This window comes from Triticum urartu, chromosome 5A (genome assembly GCF_056163025.1).
Source record: "Triticum urartu cultivar PI428250 chromosome 5A, HENAU_Tu73, whole genome shotgun sequence".
Lineage (NCBI taxonomy): Eukaryota > Viridiplantae > Streptophyta > Magnoliopsida > Poales > Poaceae > Triticum > Triticum urartu.
Genome location: NC_141877.1, coordinates 680,569,034 through 680,589,426, shown reverse-complemented (window position 1 = coordinate 680,589,426; position 20,393 = coordinate 680,569,034). Strand labels below are relative to the sequence as shown.

The following is a 20,393-nucleotide window of genomic DNA, read 5'->3' as shown; positions in this document are numbered from 1 at the left end:
GCGTTCGTCTTCGTACCTAATGACACATAACACGTTTTGGTGAGGTAGTATCCAAGTTCCATTCATATCCATATCTCTACTACTATAAAAAACTTCGTTGGTGATGATGGTGTGTCTGCCATCCGCCATTTCTGACCATTATATCTGTATCTAACGACTGTGATGTAAGTTGTGGCCTTTCTGCAACAATTCCCACTTCTTTGCTCCAGTTTACACAAAACCCCTTAGTATCTTGAAACGAACCACATTCCTCCTTTACCTCATCAAAACAGCTCAAAGAATATATTTGAAGTGAAACATAAGATATTTTTAGTGATATGTATATCAAAACTAAACTGTTTTTGTGAATATGTATTATTCTACTTTGGATCCGTTAAAACGGACGGGCACATTGCTATAGAGATATATCTCTTGCATCGTCCACAACGAACATCTGGTGTACTGGTCCGGGCCGAATGCTCGCAACGCGATGATCTGAGTTCGAATTATGTCCTAAACTTTAGTTTTTTATATTTTTTTAATATATACTTCTTTCGCTACTGTACTGACAGTGGAACCCATAGAGTACTTAGAATATAAGATTAATGATGGATTTGTTTCTTTTTAACTTTCTGTACGAATATGTAGCTAGCCTGCAAGTTATGTACACTGTACTGACAGTGAAACCCACAGAATACTTAGAATACAAGATTAAGGATGTAATTAACTTTTTATAGAGGGAGAATCATACACGCAATTAACTCAAATGGATTGGATGTGACTCTATTGTTCTCCAATGGCAACCGGCAAATTTCCTCCCGCTTGCTTCCCGGAGGACGACATCCAACGCCAGCGGCATACATTTTCACAACTCTAACCAACCAGAGGAAATTCGTGCAAACACGGACTGATTTCATATAAGCATGAAGGATTTCGTATAAAAAAGCTGGATCTTCATATAAACATGGCGGATTTCATTACATTTACATGAACTAAGCGGTGCTAATCCGGCTCTCATGGTATAATTAATACCTAATCTAAATGGTCGTCCGCGGATCCCTTTGTCTTCCTCATGTCCGGTAGACACTTGCGGGGTCGGCGAAGGTCCTCGCAAGAGACGAAGGACCCAAGAAACCACCTGTATATGCAGTCGTCGCCTTGGCGGTGGCCTTCATGGGACCCAAGCGGCGACGGCCTCCCGTGTTCTACTTCTCCTCGATTATGGCGACAGGCACGAAGAAGCTGGCCACCAACTCGTCGCTCTCCGCGCACCCGGCTTCTGTCTCTACCTGCATGGCTCTGCCACAGGCACGGGAGGCGCGCCCACAGACACGGGAGGCGTGGCCACCGCAGACACGGGAGGCGCGACCGTAAACACTGGTGGCGTGGTACGACGCGGCAGCGATGACGCCTGTGCCGCCGCGCTCACCGCCGTGCCGGCGTGGAGCAACTCGCCACTCCTCATCGAGCTGAACTGGAGCGGCGAGTTGCTGAACCACGCGCCAGCTTGGGGCGGCAACTGGCTCCATCGGGCCAGGCGAGGTAGGTGAAGCACCGAGCGGCCTCGCTCGTATCCGGCGGGCTCGTCGGGCCACCCAGCCGGGTAGTATGCCGGAGAACGGCTTCTCGGAAGCCATCAAAAGAGTGGAGAAAATGGTGAAGGAGGAGATGGGGGAGCAGCGGAGGGGTGCGATTCTTGCCCGCTGTCTGGCCTCGTTTAAATAGGGCGGACGGTAGGAGCTTGGCTGGCGTCTGAACTCGTTTAAACTGAGGACGGACGGGAGGAGCTCGGCCGGCGTTGCGTTTAATTCCGGCGCGCTCATGAACAGACGTGTGGCCGAAGTAGGTTTCTCGGTTTGCATGCGGGTTTAACGGAGGCGTTTAATGGATGCGAGGAGACGTGTTCAGCAGGGCGTGCAGCGGGCGACGCAATACTATTTGATTTGACAACTACTAGTCTATCTCAAGTAGGAGTGAATTCACCGCGTTTTCGATGGCGCATGCTCAAGCTCTTGTCATAGGTCCACGGGATGCTTAATGAGTTGTAGTACAGTCCAGATGAACTGATACAAGCCTGCTCGGATAACACAACACGCGGTCCGGACTTATGCGGGAGGTTTGAGAATGGGCGTTGGGATGCCTCACGTACCTTTTTTTTGAATTGTTTACCACATGTGTCCACTTTCTGTAGGGAGTTATTAGTCGTACAAAACCTTCATAGTAGGTAGTAACTTAGGTGTGGTGTCATGCAAAGCTTCATTTATTAGGTTATAAACTCATATTGCATCGAGAGATGTGATGTTACAATAACTAGCTAAGTTAATAGAACTATCTCTCTCTTCATTAACTCATTGTCATATAGACAAATTTGCTGAGTTTGACTCGAAGTTACTGCTGAAGTTACTCACTAGTCTAATCACGATCCAGATATTTCCCTCAGAAAAAAAAAGTAAACAAGCAGCGTCAATGGCATCGCCGCCGCCGTGGTCCGAGTCCGACGACCTCTTGGGTCTCTTCGCCGCCGTGCTCCATGAGGTTTGCTGTTCCAGCTGGCACTCCGTTGCTTCCCAGCCATCTTCCTCGCCGTGGTCGGAGCTCCCAGATGAGCTCCTAGGTCTCGTGATGGCCGGCCTCCCTAACCTGGCAGATCGCGCCCGCTTCCAAGCGGTGTGCCGTCGCTGGCGCTCATCGGCTCCCTCTCCGCCGCCGCAGCTGCCGTGGATACAAGCGGTAATTCTTTCCTGGCAATCAGTTTTCTCCCCGCCTCCGCCGCGGCGTCCATGGAATTGGATCCACGCGGTGTGCCGCCGTTCGCCGCAGCGGCGGACACCTTGGATTGCGCTACCTGGCGGCTTCTACAATAAGCACGGGCGCGCCCGCACTCGCCCTGGAGGGTGCAGACGAAACCGGTAATTTTTCCCATCTCCATGGCTAATTCCAGCTTACATATGTAAAATTTCGATCTGATGTACACCGGATGATTCTCCTCCTAGGTCTGCCGATGACGATCAGGAGTGCATCGCATTCAGACGCCGGAATAGCAACCCCTCCTTCCCCGACAACTTGCGGTGCATTGGCTCCACGGATAGCTGGCTCGCCCTCGACTACACTGACGATCAGAGAAAAATTCATACCTACTTCTTGCACAATCCTTTCTCTACAGAAGTTGTGTCACTGCCAGAGCTGGATGCCATCGTTGGTAATAGTTCCAAGTTATTTCAGATCCGGAAGGTGCTCATTTGGTCGCCCCCTGATGACCAGCTCGTCGTTATCATGACCAACAACTGGAATTATCCAATCATCTTAATCCGGCCGGGGAAGGGTGTGTGGCTACCAAGGCCACAAACAACCCCCTTCGTTGACATCATTGACATCGTGCTCGTTGGAAACAGACTCTACGGGATCTCCATGGCGGAGGACCTCTTCTCCTTCAATATAAGCTTTAGTGCCAATGGTATACCCATGGTTACCAATATCAAGCACCACATCAGATCAGGTGATGCCGATCCCAATGTTGAGAGCGACGTAGATGAGGCCCAAGACCATAATGAGCACAAAAAGGGGCGGCACCAGCGCAACTTGTATGACTTAAGGACTGGAGACAACATGATCATTCATGGCATCCTCTGTGACGAGTTGCCTTACGCACCCAACGATAACCTCGCCACATTTTGGTACTTGCTTGAGTCGTGTGGAAAGCTAATCATGGTGAAGCGGCAATTGCAATGGCCTAAATGTTGTTATAGCAAATTTACTCGTAAGCTGGAGGTTTTCGAGGCAGATTTAAGTGAACGCGCCTGGTTGCCGGTGTCAGCTAGGCTAGGTGACCAGGCACTTTTCATCAGTAAACGCTTCAGCAAGTCTGTTTCTGCATCTGGAGGGATAGAGGAGGATGCTATTTATTTTATCGATACCGGTGAGGTGTTCAACATAAAATCCCAAACTCAATGCCTCCCGGTAGAAAGAAACATCGATTCCTGCTGGTCAACATGGATCTTCCCCCCAAGTTAGCTGTAAGAGTACATTATAAGATGTGGAAAAATTATTTTTATTTTATTACTATATGTCGATTTTCACCCATCATTATAATTCATGTTTGCATGGAATGATCATCACAAATACTCGTTAATGCATGTTTGCTCTGGGTGATCTGCATTCATGTCTCCTTGCTTTTGATATCACCTTGTTCACACGGCACAATCACCGCCCACCAACACTGAGACAAAGAACCCAGGGATGATGTTAGGTGGGAGCTCACTTACTATCGTAGGAGACCCAAGGCAACTGCAGTAGGAGAATGTACTAACAGCCGTTAGGAAAGAGGATGTGGAAATGTTTTTTTTGTTCCGTATAAGGTTTTCCCCACTATCTTCAAATCTGTTAGGAGTTTGTATCCTTAATCCTTTCTTAGCCACCAAGTTGTAACTGGGATATATATCCCTAGTTGATCAATAAAGGCAAGCTAGAATAATCTCAATTTCTCATCCCCTGCCCTCGTGTGCCAATCCCTTTAGAGAACTCATCTCCCTTTGCCATACTGACATGGTGGCTGACTACACCAAACACTTGCTTGAGCTCCTCACGCACGAGTACATCCCCAATGATGAAGGGCGCAATATCTACACCAACGGTATTGTGGAACCTCTCAAAATGCAGGTTGAGTTGCTCAAGCCAGCCACACTCGAGGATGCAATGGACGGGACAGTCTCCTGTGAGCACTTGGCATCGGTCATGTCCCAGGTTGTTGGCCTAGCCCAACCAACTCACAGGCATCACTGCCCGTAGCTCTTTTACATTGAGGTCGCTGATGAGGATGACTTTAGGGATGAATACCCAACCGCTGGTCAGCTTCCGGTGTCCCTCCTCACCGTCAGAGAGTGCAAACTCATTGCCTTGTTAGACTCCGGCAGCATCCACAACTTCATTAATGAGGCGTCTGACGATCGCCAATGGTGAACACGTCTTGTGCGGGGTTCTGGAGTCTCTCGTTGTCACCCAAGCAAGTTGATCAAGAGGCCAAACATTTTTTGAAGAATACTTAAAAAGAATGTTTTTTAAGGTAGTATATTTTTGAAAGTGTTGTTGAGTGCTGGTTTTGTGCACATGGACCTCATGAACCCGTTGACAAAAACTCTTGTTTACACTTCCAAAAATTATGAAAAGAATTATACATGTATCTTGATTATGTAAATGTGTGAGTAGTTTTGAATTTTCGGGTAAAAAATATCCATTTGTAATATATACAAAAAAGAGAAATTGATATGCACATAGTTATTATAGGATAGTGATAGTGTTTGGTGTCCTTATGTTATTTTTGTACGGATTACAAATGAGAAATTTGGGCACACCGAAAATTACTGCCATTTATATATTTATACAATGTATATGTATAACTATTTTCATATTTTTTATCTGTGTAAATGCGGGCACTCGACACCCATATATTTTTCTTTTCTTTTGTTACTTGTTAGTTCTTACAAAATCGTTCCTCTTTCCTACGTCGATCCCTGATGATATTACATCAATCTTTGCAAGTTTGCATTAGCAGTTGCTCCATAAGCATGTCATCAATGGGGCGATCGGATACATTATTTTCTGTTGATTCTGCAATAATGGATGTTGTTGTCAAACAGGTTTGTGCTGCCTGCCGTGACGTACAAGTGATTGTTTTGTTTTTATTTATTGAACTGCAGATAATTTCATTGAACTTAAATATCTCTATCATGCTCCTTCGTGTTGTGCTTTACTGTATATCTGGTGTGTGCTTGTGGCCATTTTATTTCAGAGTTTCCAACTCTATTGGCAATCAGACTAGTAGACAAGTAACCTTCATATGTTCTAGAATGGTTGCACTAGCTTTTTAAATTGGCAGGGGCCATGGCAGTTGCATGTGATGTAACCCCTGCCTAAGAGAAAGCTACATTTTCTTAGAAAGAAATAACTTCCAAGCTACATTTTCTTAGAAAGAAATAACTTCCATTTGCTGTCACAGTCACTTTGGTTGCCTTTATGTATGTTACCTTCCTAAGTTATCCTCCCTCTCATGAAAGATGTTATGCTTATGACAGTAAAGGTGCAAGCTTTCACCTGATGGCACTGGTACCTACCTAGATTCAAGATTCAAATTACTTACATGCTTGTTGGCTACTTAAAATTGGTTGTTTTTTGTGAATATAATGGAAATGCATTCCCAAACTAAGAGTTTCATAGTCTTGACTAGTACATGCATCTTTCAAACTGGGCTAAATTTATTTTTGAATCTTCCTGACTGTAGATGCCCTTCTCAAACTAATATGGCAGAATTGTATTTCATGGCGTATGCTCTCTGACAGATAACTTTTGACAGAAAATCAATAAAGCGGCAGCACATGCTAGTAAGGGCACCTGTTTTTCTCCATGAAACCTTTGAGCTGTGCAGAGCATACTCTTTGAGGCTGCAAAATCAGGTAACTGCAAAATGGGCTTGCCTAAAGAAGAAACAGCTGTTAAACATGAACGAGACAGATCCTAGTTTCTTACTGGCGGTTGGTATATGAGTGATATCACTTTAGCCCTTATTTGCGTTGCCACTGTCCCTGAGAGTTGCTGCTGCGACATGTCGTACTTTCGTTACAGTCCGTGATACCACTCAAGCTACAAGGGGCACTCATCTCTTACCTGGTGGTTTTCTAAATAGATGCGGCAGGGGTTTGTTCTGTATATCCACTCGATGCTCGGACTATCTAACCTCAGGTGTGCATTGTTGGTATCATACTTGAGGTAAAGATTCCCAGTTGAAATCAGCAAAGGAGGCACTTGCTGGACCCTAATTCCTTTCTTTTATTATTAGGCGCATCCGGTCGTGAAGTCATCAGAAGTATGGCCAGTCTCCGAATGCCAGCTCGGCCTTTATAGTATAATTTGGAAAAAGATGAAGCGCTACTCTTGCCCACATTGGACAAGGTTGTCATAGGGAGATAAATTTATGCTTCCTCGTGTTTGATAGTCGACTTGTTAAACTAGTCCAAGTTTCAGTTTCAGCATAGCGCATGAAGCAACGCCACACAGCCCTGTTTGAAATTTGTATGTAAAGAAAGAAGATAAGGTTCTGAAGTAACATGGCATCCAACTCATTTCAAGGACCACTTTTCTTGAATGAGCAGCAACCATATAAAGCAGGCAGGCAATTGGTAGCCAAGTACATACATGTACACATATGTCCCTAACAAGAATTCGTAGATTGTTTTTAGATGATTCAGTGATTTGCAGAAGGCTGCAATTGCATTGTGCATTGCCTGCATCTTGTGCAGCCATTGATCCGTTTTATATCTTTCTTTCTTTTACTAGAGAACCTTCCAAGCCATCCTTTCCATCACGTATCTACGGAGGTCCTTTTTGTTCAGTATGAGTATCATACTCCCTCCGTCCCAAAAAATTTGTCTTAGATTTGTCTATAACTATGGTGTGTCTAGATAAATCTAAATATGGAGGAACTGAATATAGATAGCTTGTGTATCGAGATGGATTGCAAACAAGTTGTTGCAAAAATTCAAAGCCACAAGCCCAGGACAGGGACTTGTCGCCGCTGATAGCGGAGGTCAAACACCTACTGGAGTCACGCCAAAGATGGAAGGTGAGTTGGGTAAGGAGATCAGCAAATGGTGCAACTCATGGCTTAGCTAAGGTAGGTGTAGGAAATACTCTGTGCAAGGTTTGGCTACATGAGCCACCTGAATGTATCCTGAACATTATCTCGGCGGAGATACCTGCCTTTTATGAATAAATAGGGGAGGTTTGAACTTCAAAACAAAAGACAAGAATTTTGGGACGGAGGTAATATATGGTATAAAGGTGGAGAAAGAAGTTGTTTACTTGTTTTGCTGTCCCATGATAACGAAGTTGTTATTACAACCAATATGTGAGCATAGCATATTGGGTTTAGTAACATCTTATTCAACTCCATTTGACCACACAAGTAGGGTAAACCACTTCTGATCCCAGCTGCACCCATCCTTACAAAACAAATCAATATAAATACTAGAAAAAATCGAAAAACTCCATTTTTTTTGTGTGTGGTAGATAATTTGAGGGTACGCTCCAATTTTCAAATCATTTGGACATCTGAGCAGCTCTCAGCAAAAAAGACAAATTCGGGGTCTATAAAAATGTTTACTGTTCAGAAGTCCAAATGATCTAAAATTTTGAGCAGACCTCACATGATAAATTGTCTACCATGCAAAAAAGATTGGAATTTTTTGAATTTGTTTTGAATTTTTTGTGATTTTTTTCCTGGACGGGTGCAGATGATCCTGGGCGCTGAAACGCCGCACTCACACAAGCATCCCTGTTCGTTCCTTAGGATCTTGATTCATAAATTCAAAAAAGAAAGAGGTTGTTTTATACAGATGATAAAAAAGGAAAAGCGATTTGCCCTTGATCAATAGTTGAAGTATACACACACTTGACTAATTAATACAATACCAACAATCGGGGCGAGCCAGAGTTGAGAAAATCAGTCGAATAAACTTCCTGCTAGCGCAACAAGAAACATCACACCAACAATTGTTCATTGTCAAGCAACCAGTTGCAGAACGAACAAAAGCAAAGAATTCTTGCAACCACTCTCACAGAACGATTGTTGTAACCAGTCACCCAATTGCATTTTACTACTAAAGGAAAGCTTTTGTTCTCCACATCAACTTAACTATCCTCAAACCCTCTTGCTATTCAAAGTTATGACCTAACCGACGCCTCGCCATTTCACAACTGGCAAAACCCCCTTTCTCCCATCACGTCGCACCCACCTGTGAGCATCAACAACAATGTCCGGTTAATAACAACCTAAGTAAAAAATAATGAATTACCAACAATCCTTAGTCAAAGTCATTCCAGCATTCATGCGCTGTCCATTAAACTTTTACATATTTATAGTACGTAAAAGCTAAGCAAGTGGCATCATTATCCTTGGCGATGCTTGCTACTTCTTTAGTTTAATCACTGACCCAGCATTGTTTTACCATGTCATTACTAACAGTGGCTAAGAACTTTTTGAATTGGATAAATCTTAATTTCTTGCGGCCACACAAGACATGAACAAGTTATAATCATGCAAGCATCCTTGGCACATGTGCTTTGTAAGAACGCATGTTTTGTTTCAGTGCGTCTTGTAGCAAATTAATTATTTCAGTGAAACTATAAATCTTAAGCATATGTATTGCTTGCGACACAAATGTCAAAATCATCGACATACCTATCAAACATAATTGTATATTCATAGAAGCATTCCCCATAAATAAGCTCTGAAGAACTGATTTTAGAAGATTTAAATCAGGCCTTACCATGTTATGCAAACAGTGCAGTATCAGCACCATTGATGTCAACGTATTCATCTTCTGCTGATAGCTCTTTCTTATCTCTACATTGCGTTGAGTTATTAGGGTGAGAAAAATAAAACAAACATGTATACACATCTGTACTACAATTCCATACCCATGATCTCCAAAGTGTTCTCCTAATAGTCAAAATTTGACTGGTTTTCCGCAGATACGACAGATTTCCTCTTTTTCACGTCTAGCTTTATGCCTTAGGTAAGATTGCCAGACTGAAACGACTCCACTTACTGCCGCGATAGCTCCACCCACACAAGAAACCGCCAAAACCATAACTTCAGCCATTGATCCTGTCTAAATCATATATTAGAAAATAATGATGACATGCAACACAATTTTAATGCATAAATATCAACTACTTTTAGACCATAAAGATATATATATATATATATATATATATATATATATATATATATATTTGATTCCACAACAGATAAACATGTTGGAGTTAAATCAAATGCCAATAGTGTACTACTAGCGTTCGCGCTGGACACTGTGGGGCCAGCCCATTGCATAATTGGACACGGCGGCGGCTAGTGATGAGCTCGACGCCTTACAACGGCATTCGACACCGGCCATCAGGCCACTTCGCTGCGGAGATCCGCAGCTACCATATGAGCTAGTAATTATTGCGATGTTGATGTGTTTTCGTAGGAGAAAATCTAGTGCATAGGTGATTTGGAAACAACATATTGTTTCCAAATCAACTGCAGAGGATGAATATATAAACATGTCTTATGGACAAGGAATCTATTAGAAGAGCTGAAGATATTGAAGACCAACTTCATGAATGTATGGTGTGATAGCAAGTCAGAAATTAATATAACAAACGACTCAATTCAACATGATAGACCAAACATGTGGAGATAGACAGATTCTTTATCAAAGAAAGTTGGATGCTTGGATTATCAAGATAGAGCATGTAAATTCATGGCAATTAATTGCAGATTGCTTGACTAAAGGACTGGTAACCAGATAATGCAATTTAGCCTGTGACAAGATGGGAACGATAGATATCAATCACCCCTCTTGAGGGAGAGTGTTGTATGAGAGGCCCGTCCCTATTGGCCCGTGAGGCCGAGGCCCATTTGGTCAAGTGACTGGCGACCTAGACAAAGAGAGGCACGAGGTTGTCTCTATGCGCCGCCACACACACCACATCGGTATGGCTACAGACACGCCTCTCTCGTTCTACATAAAGAGTATGGAGTGTTTGAGCAGAACTAACCTTTTCTTGTCAATGTTAGGGATATCACTCTTCCCAACCTTCTCAGTGATCACCTACATTAAATAGATGTTCACATATTAGATCAAATATAATCCATGAGTACTTTTTTCTTATGCAGTTAGCCTCTGCCTGCCTCCTCTCTGCAGTACAGTAAAGAGCAAACTCTTATCCTAAAATAAAAAGAAAAGGCATCCTTAGAAAAAGTTACAAATTAAGGCTGTAGCAGATAAGAGACCAAGCTGTAGCAGATAAGAGAACAAGCGTAAATAAGATATTATGATCTAGACTTAAAAATGTGCAGGGGAAATTGTAACTATTGGATCATCACATGTAACGGAAATCATGAAACAGCTAAAGGTATGTTGTACAGTTAGAAGATTTCAATAGCTAATGGTTCAATAACCACTGTAAAAGACTACTTCTAGAGAGAAGAACTCATTGTGCAGAATCATCATTTAACTCACTATCCCATTGTTTTTCCTGCGATCTGATTGCTCGCGGGTTCGATTTGAACTGTCATGTGGCCGTCCTTCTATCAGCCGGTCTGTGCGACGTTTTTCATGCGAATTGGAAGGAGTGCGATGTTGTTGGAATGAATGGCTGCGATGCGACGTTTTAGAAGCAAACAATAGCTCCAATGCGACATGGCTCTGTTTAACCATGAAATGAAAAACACGAGGGGTTAGCGATTCGAGTTATGACACGCGGGACCTAGCAGTTACTCGCATGCGGGTGGGACCCACAACTTATCCATGCAAGCATGCCCGTGCTCATCAGCGTGCCCCGACCCGAGCCAGCCACGAGCCCGAGCCAGCACACCCCACCCCCCCCCCCCCCCCCGCCCTCCATTGCTTGCCCTGCCCCTTTCCTTTCCCACCTCCTTCTTCCTCTGCTCCGGCAATGAAGCGCGCCGCCGGCGAGTGATGTCTAGCTCGACTTCGGCCTCCTGCCAATCATGGACGCAGTATGGTCCACTGCCGTTGACAAGATGCCCCGATTGCCCGCGCATGGAGCCTCTGAAGCGTTTGACTTGTGTGAGGGAAGAAAATGGCAACCGTGGGCGCGAGTTTGTGAAATGCTTGAGCAAGCCACAGCCGGGGCAGGTTAGATCTGTGTTCTTGACCAATCCTATGGTCTAATTTCTCCCGATTTCTTTCTTTTTTCCTCGAATTAGGGCGGTGGATCTGGGTGGTGGATCTAGGATTCATGCGCCTCCGGCCCCCTGTTTTTCAGGTTCTGAAGAAATGTGGGCATTTTGAGTGGCTCGATGACTATGTTGAAAGGTTGAAATTGGAGGGATCAACCGGAACCCAAGAGCTCAATTTTGGGGGGCGGCTCGCCGTGGAACAAGCCCCCAATTTGGCGGACAGAGCCGATCCGATGATGCACAGTGCAGAACTGAAGTGTGAATTGAAGAAAATTGGCAAGCAACTAAAGCATCTGATCGATTTGAAGCAGCAAGCAAATATGATGGCTGGAGCATTTTATGGTTGTGTCATTGCTATGGGTTTATTTTACTTGATGTTCATCAATCGCTAGAATTTTTTAGAGTTTCAGTTAGTGTGTCAACTAGTTTCAGGGGTGCCCAGTAGTTTGAGTTAGCCAGGGACCATTTGTTAGATGAATTTGAATTAGTGTGAAGCAAAACTTGCTTGAATTATTGTAATGATATTCTCAGGGGCCCTATTCAGTGTTCATGCTCTGTTTCCTCTGTTTTTGTTCTTCAGTTAACAGAGTACACACCCAAATTCAGTTTCTAGTAAAAAAACAAAACTGGGCTGCCGAATAGATGTTGGGCCGTGAGAAAATGGGCCCTGAGAAAATAACCATGCCCAAGACCAGCCCACCCGCGTAGGGGCACTAGCCCACCTCTAACTTCGGCAAATAAAATGGGGCCCAATAAAATGTTACTTGTCCTTTTATTTTGCCTTTTTCTTGCACTAAATTTTGTGATGGATCATTTTTTGATGAACTAAAGCTGAATGTTAATTGTTTTTATGCATGTCTACGGTTCCATGAACTAAATGAGTTGCATGCTTGCATGAAGTGCCCGAAGTAAATTAGTTTGCATTTCCTAGTTGCACCCATGTCCATAGTGGGTTTGCATGGGGCTCCTAGTTGCATGTCCATGGTTTGGCCAATATTTTGAAGATGTTGTGTGTGGTGATTGGGGTGTAGAAACCCGGGCCCGTAGCAACCCATAGCAATACACGAATAATAAGCAAAAACAACCCATAGCAATCCACAAATAATAGCACAAAACACACAATATATATAGTAGCATACCCAACGATTATATAGAAGCATAACGATTGCAACCCATAGTTCCACGATAGCCTTACAACTCCATGATAGCCTTACAACTTAAAGTACTAATAAAACTTAATAATAGTAGCATAACGATTACAACTTAACAAAACTAATACGATAGATCTATAGCAAGCTAGATAGATAGGGGGGCACCAAACGCGGGTTCTTCGGGTTCTTCTCCTCCTCCTCCTCCGGGGCCACCTCGCTCCTCGGGCGCCCTCGCTCCTCCGGGCGCCGCCCTTCACTCCTCCCCCTCCCTGTTGTTGATGGGGTACGGGAGCGTGTGCATAACGCCGTTGTTGGGGAAGATTCCGTTGAAGTCGGTGAAGATTGTGAAAGCTATGAACTCACAACCAACCCAATACGCTCGCCCGAGGAGATGGAAAGCATCGAAAGGGTTAGTGAACGTGACGAGGAGCCCAACCACAACGCCGTTGTGGTTGACCTCCTCAAGATGGTACATCCGAGGAGAGCCGCGGGGGAGGTGGCGGAAGCCGGCCGCAAGGAAGAATTCCGTTAACTCCATTGCGCCCCTCCACCTCGAGATCGCCCAAACCCTAAGGGTTCTCTCTACACACACTCCGGCCGGGTAGAGCCTTTCCGGCGTGGTTGGGGGGAAGCGGTAGGTGGGGCCATTGTACTGCATGGTGGCAGGGTGGCTCGAGGGCTCGATAGGGTTTGATGGAGAAGAAGGAAGAAGGAGGGCAGAGGAGGCAGAGGATGGGGTGTGGATGAGGAGGGAGAGGAAGACGATAGTGCCCGGCTTAAATAGCCCAAGTGCGACGTGGTTTGGTGGCGCCCCATGAAAGTGTGTACACAAGCGTGGGAAACGGGCTGCGATCCTTCTGTGCCACCAGTCGCGGGTCAAGGGGGACGGGTTCACGCACGCGTCTGTGCCATCGTGGGTCAAGGGGAAACGCCTGCCCCGGGTTCTCTACGTGTGCCGCCCGTGCATTCATGCCGTAGCCCATTAATTTGCACATCTTGCTAGGGCCTGGCTAGAGGGCAACGTTCGGTCGATGGGAGACGTGACAATAATAGACACCTTCATTTGCCCATCTTGTAACGGGCAGCCGTTTGAACTGCATCGATACCCACATCGATACCCCATGCCAGTATTGCGTTCTCAAAGAGGAGCACGCCATGTACAACACGCCATGCAGCGTTGGCTTTTTGGTTGTCTTCATCGGGCTGCTGCATTGTGGTCGGGTGCATGCTTTGATGCGACGATGCATCGGTTGTAATGGTAGGCATGCGACAGCTTACTGCGTCCATAGGGGTGGCGGAGCAGGGCTACGTCGAGGCCATGCATGCAAGCACGGGCGTAGTTCTGCGGGTGAGCATGCATGCTGCGGGTAGGCACGGGCACGCATGCAACGATGGAAATGGCACTGCGTAGGCTTGGTCCATGCACCGCGTCAACTCTTGTCGTTGGATTCAAATGAACGGTCCTGATGCCCCAACGAGAAAGGCTGATCCAAACCCCACCGATTCAACCAATCAGCGCGTCTCATGCGGATCGATGCACACTGATTCAACCAATCAGGGCGTCTCATGCGGATCGATGCATACTGTAGCTAACCCTAGCGCCTGATCTCAACCGTCCATGCACAACGATCGACGACCCAGTAGTGTGCGGGGTTTTGAGGGGTTTTGAGAGGGGTTTTGGCTGATTAGGATTGAGCATAACTAATTAAAAAAAATCAAAAAAATATAAAACTTGCGCACATAGTCTTATTATGTCGTATAGTAACGAGAAAAAAATACAAATATGATTTACATACATTTTTGCGAAAAATCCTTCACAAAATTGTCATTCCTCGAACAATGTAGTATGGAGTTCAAGGGAGAGAGTAGTGGGCACCCGAGAGTATAGGTGGGGTTTTGAAAATGAAAAGTGTGAAAACCTCACCAAAACTTCATTTTGGATTGACTAAGAAAGATCTTAACTTACTTATCTCATTTTCATGTTTTAAACTTGTTTTATATATAATTTTCTATTAAACCTTGTTTTTCCAAAAAAAGAAAATAATAGAAAATTAATTCAATAAATAGTGAGACTTTAGATTTACACTATATAGGTAGAATAGATGTGTAGAAAAATTATTTGTCTGGTTTAGATAAGGTGCAAAAAAACTTTCTTAAATATGAGGCCGTTTACCCTACCTTTGGAGGTCATTTGAGACACACTTTTCATGACTATGAGTTCAACTTACCAAAAGGGCTCGGAATGATCAGCAAACAAACATATTTCAGTTGAGGTACTTTAGATAGCATTAAAATATCAATACCCCATCCCTAATTCAAATTTGAGCCCAAATTTGAATTTAAATTTGAATTTTATTTGGCTGGTTTAGACAAGGTACCAACAAACAAGTTCGAATAGAAATACGGGATACATAGTGACTACCAGTACGCACCAAGTTAGAAATATTATTACATGCCCCAAATTTCCAAACTGTTCTCTGTTCTACCTCTTCCTACCACGTCGCGTGCCCTTCTTCGCATTAGCACTTCTTGTTTTTGGTTCAACTACACACACAAGTTCACTGATCATCTTGGTTTTTTTCACTGGTCTTTTCAACACCTCGCCAACACCCTCGTGATCAGTGTCTTCAGTCTCAATGTTGACAGCAGTTTCAGTTTCTTCGGTGTGTACCTCAACATGGGTTTCTTCAGTCTGAACCTCGACACGCTCAGGTTCAGTTTCAACCTCGAGAGCAGTTTCTTCAGTCTGAACCTCGACACGCTCAGGTTCAGTTTCAACCTCGAGAGCAGTTTCTTTAGTCTGAACCTCGACACGCTCAGGTTCAGTTTCAACCTCGAGAGCAGTTTCTTCAGTCTGAATGTTGACTGCAGCAGGATTTTCTTCACTCTGCTCAGGCTGAAGCACACTTCTCTTCTTTCTACCGCCATTGACTCTTGCTTTTTTTGTTGGCCAACACTGTTCAACAACAAGGGGCTGACTTGCTCGCTTCCTCTTGGTCATTGGGAAAATGTTATAGATATAGTAATTGGAAAAAAGCACCAAATCAAAACACAGGGAATTTTTTTTGATCAAATTCATCCACAAATGACCGAAGCACTCCCTCTGCTCAGCATGTGGGAAAACATTTTTCACTGAATTTTCAAGTCCTTTACATGCATCTGTGTGTATAGCCAAAGGCGACACTGGCCCTAGGCATCTTTTCAACTGGATCATGAACCATGTCCATGAAGCCTCTGTTTCTGACTGAAACAAGCCAACAACAATAGGAAACATCCAGTTGTGTCCATCTAGAGCATTGCATGCTGCCAACTGACCATTCCACTTGCCTGTCAAAAATGATGAGTCTATGCTCAAATATGGACGGCACCCTGCTTTGAACCCATCAATGCAAGGCTTCAAAGCCATAAAAAACTTGGAGAACTTGACTTCACCTTTGGCTGATATCTCTGTATCTATCTCCACAACACTGCCAGGTGACCTCTTTTCCACCTCTGCTTTGAAGTTGTAAAGCATCCTAAATGTATTTGCCCAATCACCATATAAATTTTTCATTGCCCTTTGTTTTGCCTTCCACACTGTGGTATATTTCAGTTTAATGGGGTACATCTTTTCCAAGTCTACTTTGAGTTTCTTCGCAGTAGTGTTTGGTGTTTTGGCTAAAATTGGGGTGATCTTTTCTGCAGCCCAAAGTTGTGATGTCATGGTTGATACTCTCTGTGAACTTGTAATACAAGTATGTTGATTGGGGATTTGGTTAACCCTGACAGTACTTCCATCAGGTTGCAGTCTAGCAGATATGTACCACTTGCAAGGCTTCACACTACCATCAAATCCTCTGCACCTCGCATAAAACTTCTTTCTATCAGTCCAAACAGTCTTGGCATCAAACTCATGTTTCACTGCATAAGTCTTGAAACACATCCTAAACTCCTTCATGCTTGGGAACAACTTGCCTACTTCAATGACAGAGTTTTCTTTGTCATACACATGCACCAGCTCATCATCATGTGCATCATCTACTTCATCTGCAGCTTGTTCCATCAACTGTCCATCTACATCTTCATCAGCATTAGCAGGCAAACTAGATTCACCCCTCTCCTGCTTATCTCTGTCATCAACTGGAATGCCAAAAAGTTTGGCCATCTCAATGTCAGGCATTGGTGCAATGACCAAATCAGTAGGCTCATCTAATTCAACTACATTCCAATCAACAGTTGCTGCAGTTTAAGTTTCAGTTCCAGTCACCTGTCCCTCTTCGGCTATTACTGTAAGTTCAGTACACATGGGAATCAATGGCCTCTGTGTAGCCCAATCATCATCTACCATCTGCGTAGCCAATTGTGATGGCACATATCCAACCTTCGAAAAAATGTTCAGATCAACGAGCTCAACAAAAAAATTAGCCCGTTTGCTTGTCCAGCCGTTTTGCCGATCGATTTCTTCAACAATCTGTTCACCATCTTCTATTCTCACATACTCTCCTTTCCAATCATCAAACCTCAACAGTGATACTTCTTACTCTGGACCCCAAACAACATTCTCCCCAATTTTTTCCACCCATTTCTTCACGGCCGTCTCTCCCATGTTCTGTAGAACTTGTGGATCAATCTCTATAAACTCAACCTCCCATTTAACAATTGTGTCTCTCTCAATGTTCTGTATGCTACCATCAACTAATTTTGCCTTTTATGGAAAGAAATTAACTGTCAATTCGAAGGTCCGAGCGGCAGCATCCCCTTTGTCAGTGGCGGACAGTGTGAGCCCGTGAGAAAAAGGGGGGGGAAACAGACGAGGCCACCCCCTAATTGCATGCAAAATTGGATCGGGGAGAGGCGCATTACCTATTCGAAGTTGAATCTGGCGGCTCCATCTCAGTATGCCCACGGGCTCCCCTCACAACCTATCGATTCCGCAAGCGAAAACAGAGGAAACGAGCTGAGATCTACGGGTCCGAGAGAGGAACGGGAGGGCGACTAGGGTTTGAATTCACTCACCATTTTCTGAGGACGAAGGCTCCGCCGCCATTGAGAATGAGGGCTCCGCCGTCGCCATCGAGAACGCAAGATCCGCCGCCACCGGAGAAGAAGGGGGGCAGAGTGGCAGGCCCGGCACGGTCGGGCGGCAGGGCACGGTCAGCTGTTTTGATGAACAATTAAGTTGGACCCACATGTCCTAACATAAATGGGCGGGCTTGGTTGACGACCAATTTAACCACATTTAACAGCCATATCGTGCGTGGGCTATTTACCTACTCAAAATTGTCGCACCACAGCCATTCCCTCGAACAACGTCGCACTCTTGCCAATTCACCTCAAATGTGTCGCACGGGAGCTATTGGCCCTGGATCATCACATGTAACGGAAATCATGAAACGGCTAAAGGTATGTTGTACAGTTAGAAGATTTCAATAGCTAATGGTTCAATAACCACTGTAAAAGACTACTTCTAGAGAGAAGAACTCATTGTGCAGAATCATCATTTAACTCACTATCCCATTGTTTTTCCTGCGATCTGATTGCTCGCGGGTTCGATTTGAACTGTCATGTGGCCGTCCTTCTATCAGCCGGTCTTTTATGGTGCCGTTCGATTCAGGTAGGTTCAGGTTTTGAGTGATGCCTTGCCACTTGATGAAATACTAATGTGCACCGGGGACTGCAAATGGAGTCACTGTGTACAGTGGTCGCTGTATTGAATCGTACTCCATCTGTGAATGATCTTTTATCTTGCCCTATCCTGAACACGACACCATGAGACGGCCATTCTTTATCCTGTTTATGTACAACAATAACAACAACTGAAGGAAATATGCCCTAGAGGCAATAATAAAGTTATTATTTATTTCCTTATAATCATGATAAATGTTTATTATTCATGCTAGAATTGTATTAACCGGAAACATAATACATGTGTGAATACATAGACAAACAAAGTGTCACTAGTATGCCTCTACTTGACTAGCTCGTTAATCAAAGATGGTTATGTTTCCTAACCATGAACAATGAGTTGTTATTTGATTAACGGGTTCGCATCATTAAGAGAATGATCTGATTGACATGACCCATTCCATTAGCTTAGCACCCGATCGTTTAGTATGTTGCTATTGCTTTCTTCATGACTTATACATGTTCCTATAACTATGAGATTATGCAACTCCCGTTTACCGGAGGAACACTTTGGGTACTACCAAACGTCACAACGTAACTGGGTGATTATAAAGGAGTACTACAGGTGTCTCCAAAGGTACATGTTGGGTTGGCGTATTTCGAGATTAGGTTTTGTCACTCCGATTGTCGGAGAGGTATCTCTGGGCCCTCTCGGTAATGCACATCACATAAGCCTTGCAAGCATTGCAACTAATGAGTTAGTTGCGGGATGATGTATTACAGAACGAGTAAAGAGACTTGCCGGTAACGAGATTGAACTAGGTATTGGATACCGACGATCGAATCTCGGGCAAGTAACATACCGATGACAAAGGGAACAACGTATGTTGTTATGCGGTCTGACCGATAAAAGATCTTCGTAGAATATGTAGGAGCCAATATGGGCATCCAGGTCCCGCTATTGGTTATTGACCGGAGACGTGTCTCGGTCATGTCTACATTGTTCTCGAACCCGTAGGGTCCGCACGCTTAAGGTTACGATGACAGTTATATTATGAGTTTATGCATTTTGATGTACCGAAGGTTGTTCGGAGTCCCGGATGTGATCACGGACATGACGAGGAGTCTCGAAATGGCCGAGACGTAAAGATTAATATATTGGAAGCCTATGTTTGGATATCGGAAGTGTTCCGGGTGAAATCGGGATTTTACCGGAGTACCGGGAAGGTTACCGGAACCCCCCAGGAACCATATGGGCCTTGATGGGCCTTAGTGGAAAGGAGAAAGGGGCAGCCCAAGGTGGCCGTGCGCCTCCCCCCTTCCCCTAGTCCTATTAGGACTAGGAGAGGTGGCCGCCCCCCCCCTCTCTCTCTCTTTCTCCCCCTCAAGGAATCCTATTCCAACTAGGATTGGGGGGGGGGATCCTACTCCCAGAGGGAGTAGGACTCTCCTGGCGCACCTCCTATGGCCGGCCAGCCTCCCCCCTATAGTACTTTATATACTGAGGCAGAGGCACCCCAGAAACACACAAGTTGATCCCCATGATCTATTCCTTAGCCGTGTGCGGTGCCCCCAGCCACCATATTCCTCAATAATACTGTAGCGGAGTTTAGGCGAAGCCCTGCTGCTGTAGTGCATCAAGATCGTCACCACGCCGTCGTGTTGACGGAACTCTTCCCCGACACTTTGCTGGATCGTAGTCCGGGGATCGTCATCGAGCTGAACGTGTGCTCGAACTCGGAGGTGCCATAGTTTCGGTACTTGATCAGTCGGATCGTGAAGACGTACGACTACTTCCTCTACGTTGCGTCAACGCTTCCGCAGTCGGTCTGCGTGGGTACGTAGACAACACTCCCCCCTCTCGTTGCTATGCATCACATGATCTTGCGTGTGCGTAGGAATTTTTTTGAAATTAC

General features: G+C 44.7%; 2 protein-coding genes across 2 annotated transcripts; both read left to right on the top strand.

Moving 5' to 3' along the window:
* The first annotated feature begins 2,445 nt into the window (after positions 1-2,445).
* On the top strand, positions 2,446-3,996 carry LOC125508743 (uncharacterized). Its single transcript, XM_048673531.2, has 2 exons — positions 2,446-2,888; positions 2,973-3,996. The coding sequence occupies exons 1-2, from the start codon at positions 2,446-2,448 to the stop codon at positions 3,988-3,990; spliced, it is 1,461 nt and encodes a 486-aa protein (XP_048529488.1). The 3' UTR covers positions 3,991-3,996.
* A 7,428-nt stretch (positions 3,997-11,424) lies between these two features.
* On the top strand, positions 11,425-12,261 carry LOC147974101 (uncharacterized). The gene is made up of 2 exons (XM_087525177.1): positions 11,425-11,678; positions 11,809-12,261. Exons 1-2 carry the CDS (start codon positions 11,499-11,501, stop codon positions 12,112-12,114), a joined length of 486 nt encoding a protein of 161 aa, XP_087381303.1. The 5' UTR covers positions 11,425-11,498; the 3' UTR covers positions 12,115-12,261.
* Positions 12,262-20,393: the final 8,132 nt, after the last annotated feature.

What these genes read in the sequence shown, in the direction of transcription:
- LOC125508743 (XM_048673531.2), top strand. Translation starts at nt 2,446, where the DNA reads ATGGCATCGCCGCCGCCGTGGTCCGAGTCCGACGACCTCTTGGGTCTC. An exon ending in GGAGGGTGCAGACGAAACCG is followed by an intron (nt 2,889 to 2,972) that starts GTAATTTTTCCC and finishes TTCTCCTCCTAG; the next exon opens with GTCTGCCGATGACGATCAGG.
- LOC147974101 (XM_087525177.1), top strand. Translation starts at nt 11,499, where the DNA reads ATGTCTAGCTCGACTTCGGCCTCCTGCCAATCATGGACGCAGTATGGT. An exon ending in GCAAGCCACAGCCGGGGCAG is followed by an intron (nt 11,679 to 11,808) that starts GTTAGATCTGTG and finishes CCTGTTTTTCAG; the next exon opens with GTTCTGAAGAAATGTGGGCA.